The 21279-nt window shown below is 39.6% G+C and overlaps 1 protein-coding gene across 2 annotated transcripts in view; it reads right to left on the reverse strand.

Moving 5' to 3' along the window:
• rabep1 (rabaptin, RAB GTPase binding effector protein 1) overlaps positions 1 to 20832 on the reverse strand; it is a 33817-nt gene extending 12985 nt beyond the window's left edge. For both annotated transcript variants that reach the window (XM_044370056.1, XM_044370054.1), the window contains exons 1-11: positions 20675 to 20832; positions 15401 to 15529; positions 14898 to 15101; positions 11664 to 11824; positions 10297 to 10416; positions 8042 to 8177; positions 6572 to 6750; positions 5397 to 5507; positions 3890 to 4351; positions 2735 to 2839; positions 1631 to 1747 (exon numbers count right to left, since the gene is read on the reverse strand). In XM_044370056.1, coding sequence (XP_044225991.1) covers positions 1631 to 1747; positions 2735 to 2839; positions 3890 to 4351; positions 5397 to 5507; positions 6572 to 6750; positions 8042 to 8177; positions 10297 to 10416; positions 11664 to 11824; positions 14898 to 15101; positions 15401 to 15529; positions 20675 to 20720 — 1770 coding nt within the window. In that variant the 5' untranslated portion in view covers positions 20721 to 20832. The remainder of the gene's footprint in view (positions 1 to 1630; positions 1748 to 2734; positions 2840 to 3889; positions 4352 to 5396; positions 5508 to 6571; positions 6751 to 8041; positions 8178 to 10296; positions 10417 to 11663; positions 11825 to 14897; positions 15102 to 15400; positions 15530 to 20674) is intronic.
• Positions 20833 to 21279: the final 447 nt, after the last annotated feature.

The following is a 21279-nucleotide window of genomic DNA, read 5'->3' on the forward strand; positions in this document are numbered from 1 at the left end:
TCTTTTATGGGTTTCTTTTGTCTTGTGTTTCATCATTTGGATTTTACTGATGTAAAGCACTTTGAATTGCACTTCTTGTTGCTGAAAATAACACCTTTTTAACAGGCATTTGAGCAATTCTTGTAAGAAGTTGACATTTTATATTTCCTTTTTTTATTGCGTATTTTTCTGTTCACCTTTTCAATGTTTTTTTACTGTGTAATTTTATTACTAATTGTGTATTTCTCTGTATTTCTTTGTGGCGTCATGCTTATGTAAAGCACTTTGTGACGATTGTCTGTGAAAAGTGCTATATAAATACATTTTACTTACTTATTATTATCATTAATATTATTATTATTGTTATTATTAAAAAGGGTTTGTTTTTAACAACTACAGCAACAGAAAAAGAGCAGAATATAGGTGCACCATGTATTGAATTGGTCCAAGTGCACGATGAAACGCATAAAACACTGAACTTTGTCACCAAAATCTGCCCTCACTGTAGTGACTCACTGGAAAACCAACCAGCACAGATGAGAAGAAACCTTTCTGTGCTTCTTTGTCTGCATAAAGTGCAAATCTGCACTTTAGGCAATGCACATGCATGTTTTCTTGCACATACAGCGAAACAGGAAGTCAACACCGTCACTACTTTCAAAACAATATTAATCTAAATCCGGGCGCTCAGAGGTAGAGCCGGTCGTCTAATAATTGGAGGATTGGTGGTTCGATTCTCAGTTCCTCCACTCTGCATGTCCAAGTGTCCTTGGGCAAGATACTGAACCCCAAATTGCTCCCGTAGGCTGTGCCATCAGTGTGTGAGTGTATGAATGTGTGTGTGAAGGGGTGACTGTTGGCATGCAGTCCATTTACCATTTAAATTCCTGAGCTCGAATCATTTGGGATTTTAAGAAGCTGCAAGTTTTTGCTTTATTTCATCCGTTACTGACCGTTAACTCGCCAGGCTAATGCACTGGCTGAACTCTGTTTATTCTCCCTGCTTCCCAGAGGGCATTGGTTATCAGCTTGCAACACATGACACGCGTCAACACAGACAATTAGCAGAGAGTCAGTGAGAGAGAGACACGGATAATTAAATAACATTTGGAAATACTACAACTCTGACCAGAGTGCGAAGCTTTATGCGAAAAAACCGAGCAGGTGAGGATGCTGAACTCAAGGTTGCACTGAGTCACGTTAGACAAAAAACATGTCAGTTATAGATAGACATAATGAACAATGGCCGAGCATTATTTAGGAGGAATGTTTCATAACCTTAGATGGTGGGGATCTGTACAACACCAGTATTTTCTCATTTCTTTGATTACATACAGAAATAAAAATGCAGATTGACTCAGTTCTCTTCCTGCTTTAAGGCAGTCCTGCACATTTAATGAGGAATTCAACCCCATGAGAACGAGTACAAAAACATACTGTAGAAATCAACACAATTAATGAACCAGCTTAAACTGGGATGACCTAATTCTCCTCTAGCAATCATTATGCACTATCAAATTGAATCTGAGAATGACATACTGAGACTGAAATTTTAAATGTACTAGTCCGCACTCGCACATCAAACACCTCACATCTGAGGGGCATATTCAGTGTTTTTTTTAAGTTATTAATACATTCACTGTGTTCATACCTTAGCAGCAGTTTCTTCGTTGCCTAATTTGACTGAATCTTCCAAACTCTGTTTCTCAGTCATCGTCCTCTCCAGCTGATCGTTGGCCTGACGAAGCATCACCTGCAGTTTCTTCACCTGGAGGGGGAGCAGGACACAGAACGGTTAAATCTCAATCCAGTCCACACAATATCATGCTTTAAAAAAAAAACTAGGGCTGTAGTCTGCTGGTTGACTGGTCGATTAGCTGGTCGATATGCTCTTGTCCGACTAAATTCTCATTGGTCGAATAATCTCCATGTTATTTTCATAAGGAGAAAAGTGCTACATCAACAGCTTTCCAGGAGTAATCCATTATTTCCTGCGGCGGGAGGGACAGACTAACAAATTACCTGTGAAAATAACGGGGGTGTATTCAAAACACCCCTGTTGTTTTCACAACTTTGAACTCGCCCAACCTAACGGAGATTGCTGGGTCTAACTGTACTCAACGTTTACTGAACGTTTACTGAACGTTTACTGAATCTGTGTTTCTCCATAATGACACAACGAGAACCCCCGCCAGGCCAAAAAAATGATTTTTTAATATTTGATATTTAATATGTCAATATCCATTCATTCGGAGATCAATAGCATTTGGGAGTCTCTGAGCAGCGCTATTCCGGTACGTGAGTAAACGTCTGTCGTTGCCTGGGAAACCGTTGGTAGCGTAGCTCCGTTAAGGAGTATGTTTGCGTAGCGAGTGGGAAAGAGCGACGGTCAGAGAAGTGACGGTGGATGCGAGCGGGGCAGAGGAAAAGATTAGTAGTAAGTTGTCAGTCTGGCAGTAAATATACAGTACAGACTACAGTGCGTCAGTTAATAAATGCTAAAAAGTTACGTCTGTTGTTTCCCTAAATGCGGGAAAAGTGAAGGAGGTTAGCTCCAAAGTTAGCAACAATGGGCTAGCATAACCTGAAGACACAAAACAGAGAAAGAAGAGTTGAAGATTATGTACGATTTTAGTCGACCAAGATTTTCGTTGGTTGACTACAGCCCTAAAAAAAACATCTGTGGTTTGATATCAACAAACATTCCTGTAGTAAAAAAAAAAAAAGTTCCTGGAGTGACAGCAAAGACAGGAACCTGATCTCGTGTCTCAGCCTCTTGTCCTTGGATGGCCTGCAGCTGCTTCTCATAGTTGGAGCACATATCACAACGTCTGCCGAGCTTCCTGCCAGCATTCTTCACCTGGTGACAGACCAATAAAATGTCACCCAACATAATGGAATATCTTAGAGAGACAATTTAAAACATCTATATGGCATATGCATTAACAGCGACTAATTTTTTTTTTTTTACTTTTTGTTTTTTTACTTCAAAACAATTTATGAAATCCGTGGGTTTGCTATTCTGACAATTAATGGAAACGTTTATCAATGAAACGTGGAGATCTTCTCCTCTAGGACTTGGGTTGAATACTGGGAATTGACATCCTGTTATTTGTTGTGAATCCTCAGCAAAATCTGGTCCCGTTTCCTGGAAAACATGCCTGCAGGACCCTGGGATTCTCATCAAGTATTTGCATGTGCGTCTATGTGCACTTGTGTGGTCGTATACTGAAAAATATCGCATGCACTGAAATGAAGAAGCCATCTCCAAACGTCACCGATGCTTCCTTGGAACTGGTCTGAACTTAAATTCCAGTTACTGCAGTAAGGTAACTCTTTCAACTTTTCACCTGCAGCAGTTTATTCCACTTACTTTTGATGCTTTATATACTTTTCAGACACACAAAACAGAGCGATATGGCAAATTGCAGAGCAGCATTCAGTAAGTGGAGCACTGAGTGAAGAAGATTGATCTGACATTATGCTTCAGTTCCTCAAACTACCAAATTAACATGCAGAGAGACTGCATTTGATAGATTTTCCTTCCCTGCCACTGCATGTGTTAATAATCTCAGATAAAACCTATAAAAGATGGCCAAAGCACCACTCAGATGTAAAACAGGCTCAAATGATTCTGTATGGTCAGCGTTTTGGTTTTTTCCAACTCCAAGATCTAAGAAAAATTGTTGTACTACTAAAAGACATTAATTTGAAAGAAAAGATTGGAAAATTAGTCTACAATTAACTTTTTTGATTAATCATTTGCAGAATATCAGGTGGTACATTCACCCCGAAGGAAGCATTTTTAAAAAAAACTTCAACCCTACTTAGTACTGTACAAATTAAATGGTTGGGACCATATTTAACCATCGCAGTGTATTCAAACTATTAAATCTTCTTGGTGATGCACCTCTTGCTGCAGCAGGTTCCACTCGCTGTCGCTGACGAGTCGGTAGCCTACAGGCGGTAAGAAGGCGGTGTCGGGGGCGTGAGAGATGCTGGACAGCAGCGAAGCTGTCTCTTCCTGCTCGGGCGTCATGGCTTTAATGGCCTTCTCCTGGTCTTTAGTCAGCAGGAAGTGGCTCGCCGTCAGCTTAATAGAGCTGATGGACGAAGTTTCACCAAAACTACTGTCTGTGGCCCCACAGTCGGCCCCCACTAAGGGCCCAAAGTCTGACTCGTCCAAGTGGCTGGCCGACTTGGCTTTGTGGTTTTGGCCACCGAGGCCCTGCTGAGCAGACAGCGAGGAACCGAGGCTGTCTGTCGACTGAACTCTACGCAGGTTTTCCTTATAGGGGTCCATGGGGCCTCCTACCACCACATCAGCGTCTAAGGAGTGCATAGAGCCATGAGCGCTTAGGTTGGCGTGGGGCTGAGAAAAAAGAGAAAATAAGAGCAAATAAGCGTTCAGAGAAATTTAAAGAAAGTGTTTCTATAATGTCAGAAATAAAAGACATCCACAAGAAAATGTGTTATTTCTGTTTCATTTTTCAGTAATGCTGAGGATGAGATGGAGAAAAAGCAAATGTGATTATTGAATCAATCCTGATCGATCCATCCGTTACGACATGGGATCTGATTCAAACAAGGCAGCATTACTTTGTGAAATTCTACGATGAACATAAAAAAAGTAAAAATATGGAGCCGCAGATGGTTGGTAATATCCCGGCAATATGATCTGTCTGTTTTGGTTCAGTTCAGTTTTATTTCTATCACAGCTCGGTCTCAATTAAGACTACAGAGGCCTCAACATGTGAAATACTAATAACATTAAATCAAGCTCGCTACAGTTCATAATGGAGCAGCCATGTGAAGCTGACTGAAACTGTCTGAGATGCCAGAAATCCAACTGATCATCCGACAGCGAGGTTATTGATTGTTCAGGCGATTAACGAGGCAAACTGAACATCAAACGACAACAAATCTAACAGAAAATTCTGACATTAGTCGGGGTTAAAAATCAGGCTTAATCCGTACAGTGTTTAACTAGCATTAATGCAACTCAAAACACATAATTATGACTTAAGAGTAATAACGTGTCTTGGTGAACATACATTTTTACATGAGATAAAATCATTTGTCACACCGAGTGTTGCTGCACATTTTCTTTGGCTAAAGAAAAACTTAAAGCTTCAATGGAAAAAATGGTCATTCAGCTTTTTATAATTAAAAAAAATATGTTTAAATCAAATAAAAACAGCCACTGTAAACCTTACATGGAGATAAAATAGCATTTTTTTTGTTTTTTCAAACAATCACTGGCGCTCAGTTTTTGACCGCTAGAAACACAACACACAACGGTGAAAGTGCAACGTTGCCTGTCCGAGGATCGCATTACTCCAAGGTCAATATAACATGATGATAAAAGCCTGCTCTGTTCTCTCCGAAGGACGTATCGGATTACATGATGCTCTTACCTCTTCAACGCTCAGCCCGAGGAATAAGTCCTCCAAAGGCTCAGTGTTGTCTCCTCCATCATCCTCGTGCAGGTCCTTCACTTGGCTCAGTCGCTCTTTTTCATCCTCCTCCTTGGATGAAGAAAAACGTTTCACCATCAAGTAATTTGTCACATAATTATTCCATCTACTAAATTTACTCTGACAGATCCGACCACAATTGAAAAGCACAAATGTACTTAATAGAAAACGGTTTAATTAGCTCACCGGCCACATTTACTCATCAACATCTCGTCTTTCAGTCAATAATCTGATCTGAACTATTACAGTCGGTGTCTGGCTGGTCCATTAATTGATCCCAGTTTGAGATTCTGTCTCTACCCAACTCTAACTGGGATACTGGGAATGGGAATTTTACCCTTTCAATCAGGGCTGCAACTAAGGATTATTTTCATTATTGATTAACCATTTTGTCTATAAAATGTCCGAAAAAAATGTTATAATTTCTTAGAGCTCATGTTGACATCTTCAAATGTCTTGTTTTATCTGATCAACAGTTCAAGATCCAAAGATATTCAAATCCTCATATTTGAAAGCTGCATCCAGCAATTCTTTTGCATTTTTCCTTTAAAAATGACTTAAAACAATTTATCTATTATAAAAATAATTGCTGATTCGTTTTCTGTTGCAACTAATTGTTGCAGCTCTACGTTAAACTCACAGCTCAATGAATGAAACACAGGGTTCATTTGATATCAAATCTAAATGAATAATTTAGTAATTCAATTTCATGCTGCTACTACAGGCCATTAAAGATGATGCAGACAGATGGAAAAAGCTGCCACGATCATTTTTGGGTCAAATATCCAAAGTCTACATATTTCAGATCGGACTGCGGCTCAAACATGTACGGATGTATTTGAGAAGTTGATATTAGAGCAAAGAACGAGAAGTGAAATTCTATTACAATAGTTTGTTGTGTGGTTTGTTGACGTAGCCTCGGGAGCTGGCCGAGGGGCAGCTTCAGGAAGCTAACCAATCAGAACAGTGGGCTCATCGGGACCGGGGGGCCTTAAAGCGACAACATCCCATATTTCCAAAAAAAAGTCTCCCTTTTTACAGTTTCTCCAAAGCTGATCTTTTATCACTCCAAACACAGTAAACTGAAGTGTTTATGTGTCTGAGTGTGTGTGTACCTGGTCTTTCTTCTTCATCTCTTCCACCTGGCGGAGCTGCTCAGACGACAGCACGCTCTCTATCCTCTGCATGTCCCTCATGAGGAGGCGTTGAGACTCCAGGAACTGGTCGTTGGCTCTCTGCCACGTGTGTTTGAGTTGATTGTGCTGCTGCCGCTCCAGCTCCAGCTTGTGACAGACTACGACAACAAAGAGAGAGAGAGATGAAAGAGAGAGCAAAGGTTGACGTTATAGTGTATTTATGGAAAGTCAGAAACATAATGGTCCAGCTTTTATACACATGTCACACTTCAAAGTGACATTTCGTTTTCCATTATGACTGTTCACAACCCTATTAGCTCGCTGATGTTTATCACAAATGAAGGATCTCAGATCTGAACAGGACGGCGCTGGTGTGTTCCTCTCTCAGGCAGCTGTGGCCCTTTTCTTATGTTCTCCTTCAGTTTGTTTACATGCACTTACTCAGAGAAACCAGTTTATACAGGTCATTTTTCCGCTTGCACATGCAGAATGCAGCAGGTGTGTGATTTCTCTCATCTCACCAACCTTATATTGGAAGTGGGGCTTAGTGATTTTAACTGTATTGGTGAGAGAGGACACCACTTTCTTTTATAATGGAAATTGTGAGTGTTTTGTATCCCGATACGCTATAAAAATCTTTTATCCTGCCTTCCCCGGATCTGAAAAACTTATCATGCTATCGTCTAAAGATGTGAGGGGTATCTGTGCTGAAATGGACAGAAATAAATGAAAATGAATTTCTTGTTGTCAGACATAATGCAGGATTGTTTCTTGCACATCAACATCCAAGATGTTTGCTATTCAAGAATGTGGGTGGCGTCGGGGTTGTTTGTTTGTGTGCTTGTTCGATTTAGAAGCCAACACAGATGGTGTCGTTCTACTGACTCCCCTCAGGACGTGGTAAATGCCAGCTCGACCACTCAGTGCACAAGATATTACAGCGTCCATAGATTCTGCTTCTCCCGTCTAGTGATCCATCCTTTTGTCTCCTCAATTCTTTCCATCATCTGCAAAAATCCGCTTCTCCGATTTGCCAAAAAACTTTGACAATCAGACAATTTATCTACCAGGTTCAACGGTACAAGACTGTGGATTTAACGACGTTGGTTCAGTGCTTCCTGTCGACTCAAACTCTATTTATAGTGATGGCAGTTGTACGGGGTTGCTGCTGGGTTGAATATGAATATTTTGACCAATAAAAAAACAACAATAAATGCCAAATTTACCAGATTCAGCAGGTTTCAGTGACATGAGACACAGAAAAACGTGGAGCTAGACGGCAGCGTTGGTTCAAAGGAAATTGTTTCTGTCTTAAGAGACTCATTAACGACTAACAAATGTGGCTGAGTTACCATCCAGACTTCACAAATCTTCCTTCTGACAACTCCTACCTCTATCCAACCTGTTCTTTCCCCTCTATCTCTCAAAAAAAGTTTTGTGAGGAAGTACCTTCATGAAGCTCTTTCCGTAGTTTCTCTGCATCTTCCTGCAGGACAGACTTCTGAGTGTTCAGCACGGCCACGTACATCTCCAGGTCCGTACGACACGACTTCTCAGCCTCAAGAACATGATTGAGCTCTTTGACCTGTAAAAGAATTAAGTCATTAAGTCATTTTCCTTAAGTTTAAAAGTTGGACAGACAACTTAAAGCAGTGTTCATCGATTTTTTTTGGCCACTTGGGGGAAGCGGAACAAGCTGTCAACTCGACTGTGACAAATTAACACCTTGTTAAGTTGTTGTTGCTAATATGTTATCAAATAGTTGCCTGAAATGGAGCAATTAGCATTCATTTGGAGTCATTTTTCTGACATTACAACAAATATAAGTCCGATATTCACTCTCCGTTTAGCTCTGCTTTCTACCAACTCCTGAGGGAAATATCTGGCTCTTTTAGCTGCTAAATGCTGCGCGATGTTCACCAGCTAGTCGCTAACTTTGCCTTTCTCGGTAGCGTCCAGTACTTATGACACTAAAGCACATTTTAGGTGCAACATAACTTCATTTTCTTTTTTCCTGTGCTTATACGGAAATACAATAAAGTTTTTATGAGTGTGCAAATCATCTACACTAATAATACTGTAATACTTAATACAAACTAAGACTTTAACTGGACTTCTGCAGGGTTTTAAGACCTTTTTTTTACCCCATATAACTAAATTTAATGCAATCATTACAGCCTTATTATGAAAACAAGTAGGAGTTATAAGACCTATAAAATTCTACTCAGTACATGAATTTACTGACATTAAATCACATTTTTCTCAGCACTTTCCAGCTGTATGTAATAATTCCTAATATATAGTCCATTAAATCAATTTGCTACAAAACACTGAATTAATTAAAGGTTATATATAGTATATGAATTGTACAGGTCAGAGGTCCAGAACAATGTGAGCAGATGCTCCAACAAGAATAAAAGTCAATAAATTCTCACTTAAACATAAAATATAAACTCAGTAATTCAACATGTCCAGTAACCTAGCAACACTCAAACAGTTTAATACATGTACAGAAACACACACACACATCTTATAAATAATTAACATCTACAACAGGCAAGAAAAAATAGATTTCTTAATAACTTCAAAGGCCCTTTTTTAAGGGAACAAAATTAAATACTTTTCCAGACTTTTTAGGCCCCGCAGATACCCGACTTTCAGATCAAATGAAGCAGAAAAAGAAGATTGTGTATCTTATGTAAAAGGTACATTGTCTCTCCATAATGACACTATATCGTAACAAGAAGTCATTAAGTGCAATGCCATAATGTCCTGAATGCCATGTAACGAGGGACGGTACATAAAGATCTAGAGCAGGGGTCAGCAACCTTCAGCGTACAAAGAACCATTTGAGCCCATTTCCCACCAAATAAAACCCACTGTTTGATCCCTAAAATGACGATTACATCACTTATAGTCACATTACACTTATGAGTGAATATCTAATTAGGGGTACATATTTCACATAAAGTTTAGAAATTCTCCATCAGTGAACGGCTTCCCTGAGCTGCCACAAAACTAACCGAAGTGCATGAGTTTGTAGACTGCGTCCACCTCTTCGAAGTGTTTTTGCTCTGGTCAGTTTTCCGCAGCAGTTCCAAAACTGCTCCTTTTCGATCATCTCCAGCTGGGTATTTTTCAGCGAAAGATAAGTGTTTGTTTTGGAAATGTCTTCCAAGGTTTGATTTTTTGTTGTTCGCCAGTTTCTCCCCACATATTAACCGTTATCATCAATAATAAAAGCAAATAAATCTGTCCATGAAGCATTAGAAGTTCTATTTTCATCAGAAATCTTTCTTTTTTTTTGGATTTTTCCATCGTTAGCTTACCGGGGGTAGACCACTCAAAAAATGCACTTGCCTGTTGCCCGGCAACGGCCTGGCAGGTGATGTATATTTTTTTCTATTACAAGATCACCCAACTCTCCAAAATAACAGCTATTACATTAAAATAAACTAACTAAATGAAATAAAATAAATTAAAATTAAATAGCCATTATTTATTTTGTTTCAAAGCCACAGGGAGCCGGGCAGAGGAGCCGCGGGTTGCCGACCCCTGATCTAGGATAAGCAGAAAGGCTTTCTACTTGTACTATAATGTAATATTTAAGAAATAGTGGCTGCAATGCCTGGTCAATATCATAATCCATGATCATCTTAACCGTTTCTTTCCCTTTCTGAATCGTTGAGTCATTACCGACTAACCTTAGAGGCCTCCAGTTCCTTCACCCGGTCCTCGGCTGTTGTCAGTTTGGCTTTCAGGGCTGCGATCTCCTGCTCCATGGGCATCACCACTGAACGCAGCTTCTCTGCATCCTCCTGGGCCTTTAAAAAAGTTTTACAGTCTCTCATTAAAAATGTACACGTGTAGAGCTACACAGGTTACAACAGGTTTTATATGCTTCATTTCCTTTTACAACCACAAAAACATGAGATAACACGTTGTTAAAGAAACTGACACTGCTTTGCATCCAGAAATTTGTGTAACACTTTATTTTAACCCCTTATATTCATCATTTATAAGCGGTACATAATCAATTAATTGAAACGCACTAAAATGTAGCTGTAAGCAGATATAAAGACATCTTTATTTATGTAATTGTCAACAATTAGAACTTCAACTTCAAAGCATTTATGACTGTGCATAAACAGTTAATGAATAATATAAGAAACGAAATATATATGAAATATTTATTACATTAATAAATTATATTCATTCTATATTTATCATTATTATTTATTAAGCATGTATGAGTAAGTATTTATGAATAAATAAATACTTCTTCAACTCTTCGTAACAACTGAGCAAATACATTAATTAACACTTAAAAATGTTCACATATCTGCTCACATTATAATGTGTTTTAAACAATATATTATACGTTTATATACAGCTTATAAAAAACGGCCTGTTTCAGACAGAGGCTGAACTGAGGGGCTGCATAAAGAGCCAGTAGAAGATTTTTAACTGTAAATCATGCAAAGATTTTCCAGTTGAGCCCCAAAATAAAACATATAGAGCTGGAAATATGCATGATACGTCCTCTTTAAGGTGTGAGATCCAGAGTATTCTTATGGCCCAGTACCAGTTTGATTGGGACCGTTTGACAATAAGAAATGTTTCCACTTCTTGGACTTCTCAAACTTGTCCCTGGCTATGAAAATGGTCAAATTTCAATATGCCAATAGATGACACAAAGCAGCAGCTATCGACAGCTTTAATCTTGAAAACTCCAGAGTGAATAATGGCATCGCATTGCAAAATTCAACATCATTCAGTCCAACTGGCTCGAGCATCCAGCACACAGTGAGCTGTTCTCTGGCGCTCAGGTTGTTTTTTTCGAGGGGAAATTCTAAGGAAAACACTAGAAACTTGGGACTTCATATCAGCATAAAATATCATCTCTTCAGCTTCACTGCAAAAAGCTCCGCCAAGCCGTAGAAAACTCATTAGCTCCAGTAAGGTATTGGAGAACAGTTATAGCATCATATACAAGACACACACACACACACACACACACACACAGCAGACAAGATACATTCCCACGCCGAGATGTAAAAACAAAGCCTACTTTTTTCATTTCATCCTCCAGGTTCTCCTCCTCCTGGCCCTCGGTGAGGCGGCGTCTCAGTTCGCCAAGCTCCCTCTCCACCGCCTCGCGGTACTGGTTCCACTGGCCTCGCTCCTGCTCCAGACGCTGGTGGAACTGGACCTCATACTCGCACACTGTATCTGAGGGATGTGAGAAAAGGAACAATACCATGAAACAAAAAAAAACTTACATGTTTCAAATTAATTCAGGCTAGCATGGAACCTTAAAGTGTGTTTTGTTTTCTTTGATGGTGGAAAAAAAGGTTTATTATTTTTGATACTGATGAAACGATCACTTTTAGTTCCTACAGTATTCTACTTATAGAGGCATGTAGACACTTGCTGTATACAGTATGCTATAGGCAATGCAAGCAGATGAACGCCTGCTATATGAACTAAATGCAGAACAAGTTTTTTTTACTTCAGGTATAGACTTGCAGCAGCTGTGTGTGCATTACCAGTGCATTTACATATCTACTGAAAATGAGCTACTTTTAGCACATACAATTCACACATAAATACTGTAATGTTCTGTGTGTCTGGTATATGATGCTATAACTGTTACTCTCTGCCCCGTCTGCCTGTTGCTTGATGTGTGTGGCTGCTATCTGTGTTGTTTCTGCGGGTAGTTCAGCTGCTGTGTGCTCTCCTCCTCCTTCAGACACCCTGTGGTTTTTGGGTTTGACTCACTTTTCTGCACTATACAACACTGCACTGCAGCTACTCATACACTCACCTACACGACTGATCTCACTGACTACACATGCCATTGTTAGGTTAGGTTTTTCTCTTTGGTTATTCCTTTTTTTTTAAATAAATTGGTTGTTAATTGGTTTGGTTGTGTGCGTCTCCCTCTTTTGTCATGGCCGTGCAGCCCGGTTTGTGATAATCAGCATATTTAACAGTTTTATTTGCACTATTTTTAGTTATTTTTATCTTACTGTTGGTGTGAAAAGTTAAGAAACAGGCATTGGGCCTCATGCAAGAACCACTTTTACAAACAGGTTTATTCTATAGTGGCACATATGAGTGAGTTAAAGGATATATGGCTTGTGATTTTCTATATTTTTCTTATTGTCAACAAATTTTGTAAATTATAAATAACTTTAGTACAAAGTCAAGAGGTTGTGATATGGTTTTTTTTGCTTTGCATTGTACTACTTTTGCTTTGTCTGTCAAAGCACTTTGTAAACTGTGTTTTTAAAGGTGCTATATAAATAAAGATTATTATTATTATTATGTAGCACAACAAGCTAGTGAATCTCTACGCGTCTGCCGTACATGGAACTACTCTCCTGGGAGTGAAAATGTGATCGCTGTTGTAAGTCTTTGGGGCCGTTTCTAAACACGCTAACTTGTGGTGAAGGAACGTGTCACCTGGTGCAGCTGTGTGGTTCACTGATGTGTTTTTAATAGTTTTTGGACAACGACACAGAGGAATAATACATATCAAGCTTTGGATACACAAACAATACTTGTAAATAAGATCACATGAGATTTCTTGACGATAAAAATAAAGAAACTTTAAGAAAACTTCTCACATTCACCATATGGGGAAAAAAGCTACTTTAATTCTTTTTTTTTTTTTTTTTTTACTTTTCTCCCATGAAGCACGTATGATATGTACTTAGTGGCTGCAGCACTATTATTGCTTCGTGGTGACCGGAGGCTGCATTGACGCACATTGAAATCATGGCAGGAAGGGAAAGGTCATTTTCACTCAGTGAAAAACGTAATCTCCTTGAATCTTACGACAAACTGCCAAAAATGATCCATCTGGATGCAGCAGCGAAGCAACAACCAGCGTTTGAAACAGCTAGTAAAAAGCGAAGCTGCCTGTTTCATCACTTTCTATTCATGTAATAAATATACAAATGTCAGTTAGATGGTAATCTGCATGAGAAATAAAGAAAAACTATTTGGTTTTAATAATCATGCACTTATAGCGATCAATTTGACCCGGACAGACATGATCACTATAAGCAGTTTCCAGCTTGTATTTATAATTTAGTCTCAGGAATGAACAAAATTCACAAGTTATTGAGTTGTATGAGTCCGGATAATATGCCTCTCTTCACGGGAAAAACACTTGTTTGACTTAAAAATGATAAAGTTTCATGAATTTCTAGTTTAAAGTCCAGGGGCAACATCCTCCATCACACCTGACGATGTAACATTACCTACAGTACACCTTGACCTCCTCCCGTTTAAGCCGTGGCTGCTTCGCTTTAAACCTTTTTTCCTCATCTGCATGAATGTCGAAGCGTTCCTTCTTTACTCCCGTCACAGTTCGGCTCACACAGCATCGACAGCTGTAATAATATTTTAATGTCCCTGAATATGACTTCTGGCGCAGCTAAATTAAAGTTTTCGTCTTCTTCTTTTTACTCCTGGGTGACATTTTAGTGAATGAATCCACACACAAACGGAGCGGAACAATTACATGGCAAATCGGAGGTGACGATTATGCTAACGACGGCAAAAATCTCACTTTCTCAACAACAGGTGGCCTTCATCGAGGTGAAAGAAACACTTAACAACACATTTGTGCAGTTAAAGCGAGTCTGACTCAGAACATCCTCACAGAAACGAGTAAGAGAGGTTTAGGATAAGAATAAAATCATGTTCTCGCATGAGGTCCACTGTGTTGACACTCTTTGCAATTTATTCATAATGTAAGAAGTGCTGTTTTGCCTCCTTTTGACTTCCAACTGCATCGCCTTGCCTTTCTCCCGACACTCACCCGCTGCTTCTCTGCTCCCTTCATGCCGTGTGAAATAAAACGTGCGAGAGTTATCACAAGTCTCTCTCTTTCCCTCCTCCTGTCTCACTCTCTGCTTTCCTCACTCACCCAAATACAGACCGGCTTCCCCTGTCCACTTTAATTTACAAGTGCTGTGATAAAAACATGGGTAAAAAAAAAAAAAAAAAATGCAACATTTCACACCAGCAAACATAGCTTTAGCAAACCATCAGTGAAAACAGTCAGTTCTCTTCTTTCGCACGTCTATGTACAAGATCAAATTACTGCGGATCGCTTCATTAATAATGCTACAAGAGCAAATCATGTGTAATAAATGTCATTTATTGTATATTTGGGATAGTTTGCTTCTGTTGAAAACCAGGAAGTATTTGGTGCTCTTTGTTAAATGATAACATGAGATTAAAAACAGAGGTTTTCACTGCGCTGCACACGTAAGAGCAGCTGCTTTACCTTTCATGATGGCCTGCAGCGAGGCCACCTCCTCCTGCCACTGGCTGCGGACCTGGTCGATGGCTTCCTGCTTGGTGTTTTCCGACACGGTAGCCACGGCTTTGATAGTCTCGATCTCGGCCCGGGCCTGAGACAGCTGGACCTGGACGGAGCTCAGCTCGGTCTGGGCGCCTTCCAGCGCCGCCGTCTGTCTCTTCAGCTCCTCTGGAGAATGAAAAGATGGACAATGAATGATGGGAGAAGGAGGTAAATGTGCGGGAATAGAAAGAAAAGGAACCAGAAGAAGAGGGAGAAGGAACCAGTATGGAGCCAAAAAAATAGCAAAACAAGGGACAGATAAAATAAAGAGCCACACCGTGTTACTGGCTACATTTACATGTGCATTATGAATATTTCAGATATACCATTATGACCAGCAGTATCTTTGTTTCCTAGGCTCTCCTGTCAATGATTTATCCAGGAAAGGGAAGCTACTGTATGTAAGAGTCAGGTGAGCTCCGTACCTTCCTTGGACAGGTAGAGCTCTTTGAACTTGGCTCGTTTCTGGTTGAACTCGACCTCCAGCTGCTGCTTGAGTTTGATGAACTCGGCCCGCTCCTGCTCCAGAGCCGCCACTCGCTGCTGGAGCACCTCTGGATCATGGAGGAAATAATAACAACAACAACAACAACATGAGGATGTAATTAATCAACTGCTGATTAAATATCATCAAACACAATAGAAGTAGATTAATAACACTAAATGATTAAATGTTGGAGAATTGAGTTTAATTAATGAACCACAATTGAAATACAAATTCAGTAGGAATGAGACTAGTTTAGTGGAACCTGGTTGGTTAAACTAGACAGTAGCGAGGAGTTATACGAGTCTATATCGGGTTGATGTTTGTCAGTAAAGTTTTGAGGCAACGTTTGATCTGACAGATTGCCTCAAAAAAGTCAATAAAATGATGTATTGGGAGCTCAACAGTGTGCAGATCTCACTCATTTGTGCCCTGCAGTGATTTTTGTCTCATATCACAATATTGATACTGAGATAAAAGATTAAATATCATCTTGGATTTTATTCATCATAATATTGTGATATAGCTTCAATTTAGTCTTTTTCCTTTTCTTAAAAGCAGCACAGCTCTGTCACAGCTCTAATTTCTGAACCATAAATCTATTTTTCATTCATAAATATTTCATCAGTCGTTAACAAAAAGGATGATTAATACTTAATGAATCTTTCAAGAGAGCAGAGACTGTATTCTCTTTAGGTTTGACACTATTTGTTTATGAAGGAAAAACATTTACAATCACATGATATTATGGTCCTATGTTGCCTAAAACATACAGCCATCATGATTACAATGAATTTTATTGAATTATTTCATCTGAATGCTGCTTTTTGAATAAATAAATGTCAAATTTAAGTGAGAACACCCTTTACAATATGTACAGAAATGTTGAAATATTTCTATTTTCGTATATTCTTTGTCACTTTGGGAACATTTCAGGCTGAAAGAAAAGTGTTTATCATGTTTTTACTGCTATTAAATGTAAAAAAAAAAAAAAAAACGGATTTCATCCAAATTTGATCTGAGCAGTGTGTGAGGACAAATTTACATAACAGCGTATCAGCAGGGGACTATAATCCCATACAAGCGCTGAGTGAGTGCACTTAAATCAACGATTGGATGTGCCACAATTTTCTTCAATTCAAAAGGAAGAACGATTAACAGTCATTTGTAACGTTAAAAACCACGAACCAAGCCAGAGAGGTTGTTGTAGTCATGGACTCAGACCTGAATTTTAACAGCCACATTAAGACAATTACAGAGTCAGCCCACTATCACCTAAAGAATACATCAAAGGATTAAAGGACTTATGTCTCAGCAGGATTTGGAAAAACTGGTTCATGCATTTACTTCAGTAGACTCGACTACTGTAACAGCGTCTTCACAGGTCTCCCTAAAAAACATCAATCAGACAGCTGCAGCTGATTGAGAACACTCAGGTCCTCACCAAGACCAGGACAGTGGATCATATGACTCCAGCTCTCATATCTTTACACTGACTTCCTGTCTGACAAAGAATTGATTTTAAAACACTGCTGTCGGTTTATAAAGCACTGAATGGTTTAGGACCAAAATACATTTCTGATCTGCTGCTACGTTATGAACCATCCAGACCCCTCAGGTGGTCTAGGTCAGGTCTGCTTTCTGTCCCCATGGAGAAGCAGCGTTCAGGTTTTATGCTCCATATATCTCAGTGTTTCCTCATATAATTATACAGGCCTGGTGGGCCAGCGGGGAAACGAGAACGCCCACCAGGCCAAGAGAAATCTTATTTGGAAATCAATAATCAAAAGCGTTTGGGAGCGTCTGTGCGAGACTGTTCTGAAACGTGAGTTAACCGCCGTGTTGTTGCCTGGGAAACGATGATGATGTGATGTAAGTGCCGCTGCTATCAGAGTCCCTTTAAATTACTGCAGAGCAAGAGAGAGCGTGTACGGGATGCAGGTAACGTAAGCATGGCGCCGCCTTAAAAGAGAAAAAGCTCAAACGCAGGTGACGGACAAACAAATACATCAACGTTTTTCTCCAAAACTCTGGAGTTTATTAAGTCATCCTCCTCCTTGTGAACACTTTGTTTTAAGTCTTTGAATATACCGAGCAAACAAACATTTATATGCATATATAAATTGCAGACCGCCTGCTGCGCCACCTGACCGAAGCCGTCCCGCGTGTCTCGTCCCTTCAGGGGGTTTTTCAGTGCGTACCACCAGGCCTGAAAATAAAAAAATCTCAGGGAAAACACTTTATCTGGAACAAACTCCCAGAAAACTGCAGGTCTGCTGCTGAAGACTTTTCTGTTTGCTGCTGCTTTTATTCAACCAAATTTTGAGGCTTTTGTACTGAAACTCTCCTGTTTTATCTGTCTTATTCTATTTCAGCTTATTTCTATAAACTATTTAACTGTTTTTAATTGTATTTAAATGTCTTTTTATCCTGCCTTCTGTTGCTTTTACATTTTGTCTTGATGCCTTTTATGTTTGATGTAAAGCACTTTAACCTGCTGTGTTGATTATATTTGTTCTGTTTCTCTCATTATAAAAGCTAAAACAAACTAAAATATAACGACACTTCATCAAACATCTAGTCAGTTAAACAATATATCAGCTGACTTATTAGTCTTCCCAAACATCAACATTTAGACAGAAATTCATCTGTCACGTAGCATAAAGTATGATATATTTTTTCCTCTATAATAAGTCACAGTTAGTTTTTTTTTCCAACATCTAGTGCATCTTACACCCTTATCTGTGTCGTATCTTGTTCAAAACCAGCGGAGCGAGGAGAAACAGAGTCGATGATATTCTCAAACACAGACAGACTAATGGAAACATTTACTCGCACAAGCAGAAGGGCGGTTCGACACAAGAACTCCACAGAAATCATGTGACGGCTGAACAAACTCTAAAGCAGAAATTCCACCACCGTGGAAGCTTTAACATACATAAGACACACATTCATAACTTGAGCGGATGCCGGATCGAAAAGCTCTTTTACACTTCATTTACTGTAATTCATGCTTTTAGAACAGCAACCCAAACACACTTTTAATCATAGAATGAAAAACAAACACATGAATCTCTATGTAAACAGCAATTAACCACTAGACTTTAATTTCCATTTTCACCAAGGATGCAAATATGGATGAAGCTCAATCTCACAAATGTGGCAACATCCAGGAGGAGAATAGTGAAGCATCTCTACAAACCACGTGGAAGCAGCCTGGATAACAAAAGTATGAGCAAAGAGGCTCCGGAGATAATGAGGGATCATTAAATATAAACTGGGTCAATGTAGATTCCTCAGTGGAAGTGCTGTGGACTGACAGAATTGGCGTCGCCTCGGAATATTTGAAGCGTTACGTGTGCGATGAAGAAAACAATGCAAAACTACAAGCTGTCTGTCTGACACGGCCTGCGTGATCACCTGATACAACAGGCTGCACGGTGAACGTTCTTCCTGCAACATCATCTCAAAACTAATCCTTATAGATCCTGCATTACACTCCACTATAGCTATTAATACAGCCTCCTATCCAGATACTGATTAATCTTTTTTTTTATATGCTAGTAAGATCTGTGAGTTGATGGAGGTCGAGATGCGGGTCAGATGCTTTAGTTTTGTCACGGTTTAAGTGATGATGCCGCTCTGAGCTGTAACTTAGTAGTAACACTTTTGAATAAAGCTCCTTCGAAGGGATGAACTGGAGGTTTTATACATGATGTGACTGGCTGAGTGGGTGATGTAGGATGTTAGGGTGCAGACAATTAACTGCCAACTATTTTGATAATCAATTTATCATTTTTAAAAGGAAAAAATATGCCCAAAATTCTCTCATTCCAGCTCCTTAAATGTGAATATCTTCTGGTTTCTGGTTAGCTTACTGTCTTCTATGATAGTAAACTGAATATCTTTGGGTTGTGGACTGTTGGTTGGGACAAAACAAGACATTTTAGGTTGAATCTTGGGCTTTGGAAAACAGTGATCAACATTTTCAGACAGTCCACAAAACGAATCCATTGATATCGATAATTTGTCATGTGTCCACAGCGGTGACACTGCAGGTAAGAGCTGTCTTTGTCATGTGTCCATATGAACACTGAAACAGGTTTTCCTCGCTGTAATCATTCCTCCTGTTCATACTGGCTATTAAAAGATCCTCTTCAAATGTGCTTTATATGTAAATGATATCTGCCATATTTACAGTCTTTTTAGCATCAAATTCCCTCTTTGTGTTTCCCTGTTGAGCTGCAGTGGAAGAATAATAACAAAAAGAGGAACACTGGCACTAAAAACACTGTAATGTTGAAAGATATCTACTTGATTTGACTCATTTGGACGCTGAAGCTTCATATTAGCTTCAGATAAACTTTTAAATAAATTTTTGTACAGAGGGAGGACTGTGGATTTTGTTTCCCCATCATTTAGATTGTGCATTATGAAGGGATCTTCTCCATTTGGGCTCCTGACTGTTGCTTTAAGACAGACTTGAAAAACAGTGAACCTGTCCATTTGTGGAAAGATATTTGTTGCTGTAGCATTGACTGCGAAGATGTACAGTAGTGTGCTGAGGACAAACCTCATACATAATTTGCCACTAAAACCTCCATATCTGCTAATAACAACTATATTTTGAGTGCAAAATGGAGCAGAAGCTGATGGCTAAACTGAAATAATTATCTAGTGGGTGTAAGACTCCCTGCAGGACCCCAGGATGGTCCACGGACCCATGTTTGAGAAGCAGAGGGAGAAACCTCCTGCAGGATGGATCAACCTCCTTTATTATGGTCCATCCCCCAAGTGTGTAGGCCATACACAACACACTGTAATGGGCTGATGAGACCCATATGATCCAGGTTAAAGACTGACAAGGCTGGGCCAGGCTGACAGAGGCCAGTGCCGACCTTTAGATCAAATTAGTCAGACTAGCTCAAGCTACGGGCTGAGCAGCTAGGTTGTAGTATGAGTGGTTATATTAGTACGCAATAACACGCTTGTATGCATTAATACAAAGCTTAAGTGACCTCCGACTGATTAGTTAAAGTCGATATTTATAAACGCACCCGCTGCATAGTGTAAAATGTACAATGTGAGCCGGTGACAGCCAGTGACACGTCGCCCTGATGATGCTAACAAGCTAATGTTGTCAAGGATGCAGAGGCCGCTGGCTGTCGCCCCGCAACACTCCCGCTACAAAACCCCGCAAACACAAGAAATTTACCGTCATGTTGGGACGACAGAGCGGATCCCGAGGCCTGCTCGGCCATGGTTTCCCGAGGGGGGGTCGAGGCAATTACCAGAGCAGTGGGATATGAGCTAGCAGTGTCCAAGAAGAAAACAAGCTAACATCACAACTAGTGTTAAGCTAGCGAAGTGGGTGGAAGCGTGACTTCCGGTTGAACCTTCAAAATAATATCTATAAGGTCCAGTGGTGAAAGAATTCAGATCCTTTACTGCAGTAAAAGTACATATACTGCAATGTACAAATACTCCATTACAAGTAAAAGTCCTGCATGAAAAATCCCACTTAAGTAGTATTGCAGTAAAAGTAGTAGTTTGGTCCCTCTGACTGATATATTATTCTATATGACATCATTAGATTATTAATAGTGAAGCATCAGTGTTAGAGCAGCATGTTACTGTTGTAGCTGCTGGAGGTGGAGCTAGTTTCAACTACTTTATCTACAGTTAGCTAGTTTAGTCCAGGGGTTCCCAACCTAGGGGTCAGACCCCCCCAAGGGGTCATCAGATAAATCTGAGGGGTCGTGAGATGATTAATGGGAGAGGAAAGAAGAAAAAACAAAGTTCTGATACACAAAACTGTTT

This window comes from Thunnus albacares, chromosome 13 (assembly GCF_914725855.1).
Source record: "Thunnus albacares chromosome 13, fThuAlb1.1, whole genome shotgun sequence".
Classification (NCBI taxonomy): Eukaryota; Metazoa; Chordata; class Actinopteri; order Scombriformes; family Scombridae; genus Thunnus; species Thunnus albacares.